Raw genomic sequence first — 9,592 nt, 5'->3', positions numbered from 1 at the left:
TCATGATTTGTAAAGAAGAGGGAACTGGGAGCCCCTGAGCTGATCCTCAGTCCTTGAAGAAACCATGTGGACCAAGAACACCAAGTCGACCACGTAAATCAGCAGGTTGATGGCTGTCAGGACGGCCACAGCCAGTTGCTGGTCCCAGGTACACACAGAGTAGATGAGCCCGTCATTGCAGCTCAACCGCTCGGGCTGGCCACCAAACTGCTCGTCAAACTCGTAGAGAGGCCAGAGGACCAGAGCGCTGGTGTAGAGGAGGACGGAGAGCAGGGTCAGCCCCAGAAGAAAAGTGGGAAAGGCAATGGGCAGCCTGTTGTCGCAGCCACACCAGTTCAGCAGAAGGGCCGCGACTGCCAGGAGGAAGCAGATGGAGTACACGGCCATGCACCACACCAGGGCCGGCTGGCGCAGGTACAGGTGGCTGTCAATGACAAAGGCAAAGATGACACCAGCCACAAAAGTCTCCAGGCCCTTGAGCAGTCCTGGCACAGTGACCATGTAGCCGGTGACCACACCGAGCCAGACCCAGGTCCGAGCCCAGGCCACTTCGCTGGCATAAGCCACAGAAGCAATGCAGGAGAAGGCAGCGGTGGCGATGGCATGATCCTGGGAGCGGCCGCGGGGGAGGAACCAGATGTAAGTGATGGGGTAAACGATGGAGGCCGAGATGCAGAGGAGGGCAGCGTAACAGGCATAGGTGATGGGGAAGTTGTACCAGGAGAAGGGGAAGCGGGACTGGAGCCCACAGAACTCGATTATGAGGATGACGAGGGTCACAAGAAAGCAGAAGCACCAGATGAATATGGACCAGTTACTTACGGCCCCCATCCAAGTGCCCATGCTGGCCACAAGGGAGAAGGCCAGGCAGGTGGAGAGCAGCTGCAACAGGCGGAGGCAGTAGCCCAGGAGGATTGCAGAAAGCAGGCCTGAGGATGAGCACATGGTGATCCTGAAGTCAGATCAGTCTCTGTCACCGATATGGCAGTGGTCTTCCCTGAGGACCCATCAGAGAAAGATCCAGCTCTGGAGGGGGATTAAGTCAGATGCCTGGAAAAGACTCAGAGTCCTGTGACTGCTGAAGCTCAGGATCTGTGGAGTTAGAACCAGTGGCTCAGACACCTGGGTAACAGCACAACCGCTTCAGAATGGTTCTCCCCACCCATCACCCTCGGCCTCATCAGGAGACTTGTCTTATCCCAAACCTCACAGCTGGGTGTGGTCTGGCATTAATCCATGAATATATAATTTTTTAATTATTACTTTGTGGTACATGACGTTATCTGCAGAAACACGGGGTAGGATGGTCCTTATCTACATCACTCAATTTTCATGTCTCTGAAAATTCAAAAAGAATTTAAAAAAAATTCATTTGGCCTTTAATGTCATGGATTTTGCTCCAAACTGCAATCTTGAATAAATATAATATTAAATTAAAATAATTCATTTGGTAACAAAATTTTACCTCAATAGACATGAGACAATTTCTGATCTTTATTTCACTTAGTGTGAATGTTTAAACATTTGGTTGAAGAAACACTACTGGGTTTGCCTGTAAGGTGCTTTAAGACCCCAGGAGGTGTTACATTGTACAGGGTAGATTCACCATGTTTCATGACTGAAGCTGAAAATTTCTGAATTCTGGAGGATATATGACCCCAAATGTTTCAGGAATGAGGTACTGGATTGTACTGTTAACTCCATTTTGCAGAGGAGGAAACAAAAAACACTCAAGGACTTAAGTACCATCCATAAGTACCATGGCTTCTGCTGCTGCTAAGTCGCTTTAGTCCTGTCCAACTCTGTGTGACCCCATAGACAAAAGCAGCCCACCAGGCTCCTCTGTCCCTGGGATTCTCCAGGCAAGAATACTGGAGTGGGTTGCCATTTCCTTCTCCCGTACCATGGCTAGGAAGTGGAAATTAAGATAAAAGTACCAAAGCTGTGGGTTTGAGCACTTTGTTCTGTACTGCGCAAGTCAGCAGGGCCCATGGGTGGGAGCCCAGGACCAAACTTGAGCTCTGGGACCCAGGACACAGCTGCAGGTCTTCCTTCCACAGCAACCTGAAGACACATGTGTCCCGGCCTTTCCCCTCTGCAGCATCGTTAGCAGGAGCTGCCATCTGAGGGGACACAGCCCCACCCGGAGGAGTGGAGATCAGAGCTGAACAGGGAGGAACCATGGGGTGAGAGCAAGGCCATGGGGACAAGATGACATGGGAAGTAGGAACTATTCTGAATCCCCTCCCCCAGTTTTGCCTTAACATGTGGCTCTTCTCCATTGGGATAGGGGACACCCACCCAGCATGACTCCAAGGTGGAATGTCACGTGGGAACCGCAGAATAAATTAACATAATGTTTGACTCTTAAGCTCCAAAGATGCCATCCAGATGCGAGTCTGGCAGTAGTCCTACCTGTGATGATTCTCCTGGCCTGGGAGACTGGTTAGCAGCTTCCAAGCTGGAAGAAGGGATTGGAAATGAACAAGGATGCTGTGTCTGATTCTGATGAGGAGCCTTTCAGGGCATCCAGGGAGGAGGTGGGGATGGATGGATGATCATCCCCTTTTAAGGGCAGGAGCTGAAAGAGGAGGCCCCTGTAGGACCCCTGGGAGGGTCCAGCCCTGAGGCTGCTCCTGAGACTGGGGTCGTGGCGGGGGGGGGTGCAGAGTGGAGATGACTGGGGGGATCCCAGGGTCCCAGTGGCCCTAAGACAGCCCAGTAGGGGTCTTCTGACCCAGAAGGGATGCAGGCATGGAGCCAAGCTTCCCATGGAGGAGGGGCCTGGGCTGGAACTGAGACAGAAAAACAGGGGCCTGAAGGGGTTTCCAGGCTGTGACAGGGACACGTGGCCAGACTGGCAGGGACCCTGGAGACCATGGAATTGCCCAGGTCACCTGCCCAAGACAGTCCCGCCAGCCAGGGCTGCAGTCCTGCTCACACAGGGGCTCCTCCAGGGTCCAGTGTGTGGGGAGTGAGGCCCCTCCCAGCCCGCCCCCTCCTCAGGGACAGCTGCCCTGTTTCCAAGGGACTGTTTGCTGAGAGGCCCCAGGGCGGAAGGACCAGCATCCTGAGCCCCAGCCAGCTTCCTGCCATCAGGGGATTATTATATCACCTTTGCTGATAATAAACCCTGGGACAAGCTGAGGCGGAAAGAGAAACACAGAGCAAACCCGAGAACCTCCCTGGACTCACAAAGCTCCTTGAGCCCCAATTGCCAGTGGAGCCCTGGGGCCTGCAGGCCTCCCAGTGGGCACTGCCAGGGTGGGGAGGGGCACTGGGGTGAGGAAATATGGAGGTGTTGTGCTGTCTGTTCCCCAGTTGCTCCCCTGCCAACATCCCCAAAGTCACCCTGATTCCACCTAAGGTTAAATGACAACTTTGGATCCATTTGATGGCACAGGGGAGGACTTGGGCAGGAGAGGCATGGGGGTTCCAGCTGTGTGACCCTGGGTAAGGCCTGTGCCCTCTCTGGGCCTCAGGTCCGCCACCTGGAAAGAAGAGCTTTGCCTTAGTCTCCCAGAAGCCCCTCCTCCACTCTAATCTCTGAGCCTAGACATGGTGCCCCGGTCAGAGCATAGCCTGGATGTGGCTGAGCCCTGCCTGCCCATCTCCAGGCATGTGGACTGGAAGACGGTGAGCTGGGATGGTCATGGCTGGGACAGAGGAAGGAAGGAAAGAAGAGGTGCCAGAAGGACAGAGAAGGTGGAGGGGAGATGGACACTTAGTTACCAGAAGGCTCTGGAATTTTGGCAGACATTTCAGAGTTGGATGATTTGGGTCAAGTTGCTCATCTGAACCTCAGTTTCCCCATCTGTGCAATGGGCTTAATCCCTACTTTGTATCAGTTAAATCAATAAAAGCACATGAAGGTCTCATCAGAAGGCCTGTCACATGGCACGCTTAATCCCTGCCAGCTACCTGTGCCCCTCCCCGTCCCCCTCACAGAGGACCCAGAAGGCCCTGGCCTTCTCTGGACACCAGCACAGGCAAGCTTGACTTGCTCCAGATCAGGGGCTGCAATCCTGTTTGTACTCAAGTGGCCGGTACCTGTGTTTGGTTTCCCTTCACAGTGTTTTCTGCATGTGAGATGGTATAGAATCGATGCTATGTTTCCCTTACGTGTTTAACTGCACAGTGTTTTAATTTCAAAGAATATCTGTATTTCTAGCTCCCTTTGAAGTCTCAGGAGCTCTGGTGTCACTGAGTTTTGTTGTCTCTAGAGGAGGGTGCTTAGAGCTGAGCGGATGCTTCTCTCTTCCCATTATCTGCCTGTGTCCCCCTAGCCCATTCTCAGGGGATTCTCAGCAAATGAGGAAAAGATGGGAGGAAAATCAGGTCTCAGCTGAGCCAGGGGAACCAGTGCACAGGGCTGGCTTTGGCTTTCGAAACACCTGTAAGTCCTCTGGCAGAATGAACTACAACACAGGGACGGGATCCCTTCCTGCCACCTAACCCTGGAGGCATCAAGGGAAATCTGGGGTGTCTGGAAAGGACCGTCGACAGTGGTCCTGCCTCGCTAAGCTCACCTGGGTTACCTCTGACTCACACCTGTTTGCTGGTAGAAGAGGATTGGAAGGGCTGCCTGCTCTTTTCACACCCGGTAGCCTTCCCTCTCACCTTCTCCACCCTCAGCCCTGCCCAATGCAGAAAAGACCTTCTATTCAGGGTCAGGATTCTCCATTTTCACCTGCTTCCTCTCTTCATGTTCACACCCTGCCCTGCTCCCCCGCGCCCTGCCCAATCCGAAGGCCCGCTGTCTCTGAAGGTGAGAATCCAGGCGGTCTGGTTCCAGGAGTGGTAGGAACGCTGCCCGCTTCCTGCCCAGTCTGCCATGGGCACCATGGCCAAGAAGCTTACTCACTCAGGGCACAGTTTCTCCTCTTCATGGAAAGAGCATGTGCTTTTCCTGCTGGAGGATGAGAGGGTTTGAGTAGCTTTGCTGAAGCATGGCGGGAAAGGCAAACTCTAGCCTGGCCCAGCACCCTGAGTTCAGGGGATGTGCCGTGTCTCCTGGTAAAATCGCTGGCCTCTGTTGCCAGGTGCTGAGGGCAAGCCCTGGCGGGCAGAGGCTGGGGGCCAGGCCCCACTCAGTGGTTGCAGGGCTGGGAGGTCCTGAGTTCTGGCCCCACTGAGGTCCTAGTTCCTGATCTGTAGACTGGAGATTATAATAACCCTCCCAGGGCTGGTATGAGGGTCAGAGACGAAGAAGTGAAGGGCTGGTCCCAGAAGGGTGGCATGAAAGGCCGTCCATCCTCTCACCTGCAGTCCTGCTATTGGCTCCTAGCTGCTCTCTCCATTTCCGTTCTTTCCCTCAATGTCTGCTTGGGCTGAACTCAAACTGAAACACCTTTGACAGCTTCTTTGTAACCTGAGGATGAAAAACAAACTGCAAAATGTCATCTCCAGAGTCCTGCAAGCTCAGACCCCTTTCTACCTCTCCAGCCTCTTCACCTTCCTCCAGCCACTGAGAATTTCTTCCAGTTCCTCTTGGTCACCACAGGGCCTTTCCCCTGATATGTCTACATGCTCCCCAATCCTGAACTGAGACCAGGGCTCCGCCTGGCACGCAGTAGTCCTATGCCCAGTCAATGCCACTCTAAGCCTCAGTTTGCTCATCCAGAAAATGGAGATAATAGCTCCTGCTTTTAGTCATAAAGTCTTTGGATTACACCCCACAGAGAACATTTCTGGCGAAGCTCAGCTGGTAAGGAATCTGCCTGCAATGCAGGAGACTCCAGTTCAATTCCTGGGTCAGGAAGATCCCCTGGAGAAGGGATAGGGTACCCACTACCATATTCTTAGGCTTCCCTGGTGGCCCAGATGGTAAAGAATCTGCCAGTAATGTGGGAGACCTGGGTTCAATCCCTGGGCTGGGAATATCCCTTGGAAAAGGGAATGGCTACCGTCTCCAGTATTTTTGCTGGAGAATTCCATGAACACAGGAGCCTGGCAGGCTATACAGTCCATGGGGTCACAAAGAGTCAGACATGACTGAGCGACTTTCACTTCACTTCACTTTAAGCAGAGAACAACTGTACTAGAAGGAGGCAGGGTAGCTTGGAGAGCTACTAGGGAGGGGCCAGCCTGGGAACAGGCTTAGATCAGGACGGGGGGAGCTGAGCAGCCAGGGCACAGCCAGGGCAGCTGGTCCAGGCACTCGTGGCCATTGGAAGCACACACTGGACGCTACTGCAGATCAGGAGGAAATCTGATCTGACCTGGTGTGTTTCAACTGCTCCTTAGGTGTGTGTGCAGGCCCCTCTTGTGCAGCTGGTCAAATATTTATCTGGCCTTTAAGTTTCTTATTAGGGTGAGGCCTAGTTGCTCACCACGACTCACAGGAGAGGGACATCCTCAAATATGGCAAGCCGTTCAGGTTGTCAATGAATCCATGCAGGGAGGTATTCATCACACAAGACCATGGGGGTGGTTGGGAGAATTAAGTGAGATTACACACAAATCACTGATTCTCAGACATTTCCCCTAAAGGCAGGAGGGATGGAATGAGTCCAGAGGGGGAGGTCCAGGCAGGACCCTGGGGCTGTAATCCTCTGCTGTAGTCAGCAAGTGTCTGCCGTGTGCCAGGCCCTCTTCTCATTTCAGGGACTACAACAATGAACTAAGGAGAGAACACGCCTGCTCAGTGGATCCGTATTCTAGGGTTTATCTTAGAAGCCTCCTGTTTTCCTTGAAAGTCAGTTCAGAGTTCTGCATTCTATTTTGTAATAGGTCCATAATGTCAATAATATACCCATAACATGTCAGGCTTGTTTCAGTACAAAAGTTATGAATGGTCTGGTGCCTGCGCTGCCCTATTTGTTTGAAGATACAGAAAACTGTGTCTTGTTGTGCCTATATTTGAGCAAGTTCTGGTGGACACTCCTCCTCTGGGTGATAGAGGAGAAAACTGGGTCGTTTGGGAGTGGGGCAGAGTGTAAGAGAGATGATGGAGGCATCTGGGACCATGTTGCCAGTTTAAGTCAGTGTACTTCCCCTAACAGTGCCAGCCTCCTTTGGGAGAGCAGAGAATTGAGGGAATTCTCTGAGGCCACAGACCTCCTGCTTGATCACACCCGACTCTGTGGCTCAACTGTGGAACTCCAGGCTATTGCAGAGAATGGGAGAGAGGTTGCCCTTTGCAGCTGCCAAGGTCTCTTATGCCTTGAGGACAACTTTTTATTCTCTTGTCTGTGCCAGCCTGACCTTCCACTCACAGAAACACTAAATATTGGAGGATCAGGAGGAGGGCGTCTGGTGTGTTGTGACCCACCAGCATTTTGGTAAATCCCCCGAGGTGCACCTCAAGGCCTCTTGATGTTTTCTGTTTGAGGGACTGATGGAGTTCCAGTTTTGGGGTTTCTCCCTATGGAAAGGCGCTGCTTTGGAGAAGTGTCCCAGGCTTGGTGGGACTTAGAAGTCACGTCTGGGGCAGTCTTGCCATTTGTGTTTTAAATTTCTTGGCATCTCTTTGCCATTTGCTTTGTTTTTGGTGACTTCCTGTTAGTGTGGTTTGGTTTGGCTTGTTTACTTGGGTTTGTGAGCACAGACTTCTGACACTAACTGCTTAAGCTAGAATGGAAGTGCTTCCTCTAAAGTTCCATCTCAGAGTCCCGCAGGGAAAATCCTAGAAACAACAGAGAGAATCCCTCTTGGCTCATTAACTTTGAGGTAGTGTAGTAATATCAAATCTTATTTTAATCAAAGAAATGTCCATTCTATTTATCCTATTCCAAATAACCATCCAAAGATTTTTTTACATTTATTTAGTTAAGGCAAATCCTTTTATTAAAAGAATCTGCCTCAGTGAAATGTGCTTAGTGGCTCAGTTGTGTCTGACTCTTTGCAACCCCATGGAGCCCTCCAGGCTCCAGAGAAAATCCTAGGGGACTGGTCAACCTGTACTTATGACAAGAATTTACTTAAGTGGATGTTAAAGATGATCACATGTAAAAAATATTTTTCTTCCCCTAGAAAGCTTTTTTTTTTTTTGCTTGTGTAATTAATTAAGATGATGTGGGGAGGGGGCAGGCGGGAAGCTGACTTGGTAATTTTAAACAAAGACCTCCTGGGGAAAACTCACATTTCTATGTGTTTTTGAGATGCAAACATTCTATCTGTCATTCCTTAGTTGTTCTGTTGTGTGTTTGTTTGAGTTAGGCCTATAAGAGGTCCTTTCATAATTTATTAGTGCCCAAGTGATGGATATTTCTAAAATTAAGGAAACTAACAAATTATGAAATCTAGAGTGCTCTCATTGTAAACAACTCTTTTTTCCCTGTACCTATCTAACCAAAGTTAAGCTAACCTGAAAACAAGAAAAGCTAGTTTGGGAAACGTCCTTATTCCCCTCAATGTCTCTTACAGATGCTAATAAGAACAATTAAGAATAACTCCAGAAAAAAATTTGGAAAGAAAATGTAGCTATTATTTCAATGACTGGAAGAGGACACAGCAACCCACTCCAGTATTCTTGCCTAGAGAATCCCACGGACAGAGGAGCCTGGAGGGCTACAGTCCATGGGGTCTCAGAGTCAGACAGGACTGAACGACTAAGCACATTTCACTGAGGCAGATTCTTTTAAAAAAGGATTTGCCTTGACTAAATAAATGTAAAGAAAATCTTTGGATGGTTATTTGGAATTGGATAAATAGAATGGACATTTATTTGATTAAAATAAGATTTTATATTACTACACCACACTACCTTGGAGAAGGAAATGGCAACCCACTCCAGTACTCTTGCCTGGAGAATCCCACGGATGGAGGAGCTTGGTGGGCTATAGTCCATGGGTCGCAAAGAGTCGGACACGACTGAGCGACTTCACTTTCACTTTCACTTTCACTACCTTAAAGTTAATGAGCCAAGAGGGATTCTCTCTGTTGATTTTCAGTCCCTCAGTCATATCCGACTCTTTGAGACCCCATGAACTGCAGCAGGCCAGGTTCCTCTCTCACATCACTACATGACTACTGGAAACACCATAGCTTTGACTATCTGGACTGTAGGGGGAGTCTGTAATTTCCTCAGTTCTGTCTTGCTGCAGCAAAACATTGAAGCAACAGACAGATCAGTGTTACAGCTCAGTTTTATTTGGCAAGCAACAAAAAATACATCCTTGAGGCATGAGGGCGAGCTGACCCAAAAGACTAGAAGAGAAGAGAGGCCCCCGGGTCAGTTTTGGCTCCTCTTTTTGTCTGTTTTCCTCCTTCCCCTGAGCCTGCCCTGCGTAAACTGGGCTAGCCAGGAAGACTGTTTTACCTGAGGTCCTCACTCCACTCCCTGGACCTCCCTCTGTTCTACTTTCGTGGGCTTTTTCCTTCTTTGTCTTTTAGCCACCACCATTCTGGACTCCTTTTTCCCATTCCAACTACCTAACAGGACATTTGTCGGCAAAGCAATGTCTCTGCTTTTTAATACGCTGTCTAGTTTTATCACAGCTTTTCTTCCAAGGAGCTAGTGTCTTTTAATTTCCTGGCTGCAGCCACCATCTTCAGTGATTTTGGAGCCAAGAAAATAAAGTCTGTCACTATTTCTATTTTTTCCCCTCTATTTGCCATGCAGTGATGGGATCAGATGCCATGATCTTAG

General features: G+C 50.1%; 1 protein-coding gene across 1 annotated transcript; it reads right to left on the bottom strand.

The window, feature by feature from the left end:
* On the bottom strand, positions 1-945 carry LOC138095478 (myeloid-associated differentiation marker-like). Its single transcript, XM_068991515.1, has one exon. It carries the CDS (start codon positions 943-945, stop codon positions 1-3), a length of 945 nt encoding a protein of 314 aa, XP_068847616.1.
* Positions 946-9,592: the final 8,647 nt, after the last annotated feature.

The sequence above is a fragment of the Capricornis sumatraensis genome, chromosome 19, assembly GCF_032405125.1.
Source record: "Capricornis sumatraensis isolate serow.1 chromosome 19, serow.2, whole genome shotgun sequence".
NCBI lineage: Eukaryota > Metazoa > Chordata > Mammalia > Artiodactyla > Bovidae > Capricornis > Capricornis sumatraensis.
This window is presented reverse-complemented; position numbering and strand designations above follow the sequence as displayed.

Excerpts from the sequence above, each read along its gene's own strand:
- LOC138095478 (XM_068991515.1), bottom strand. The coding sequence starts at position 945 with ATGTGCTCATCCTCAGGCCTGCTTTCTGCAATCCTCCTGGGCTACTGC.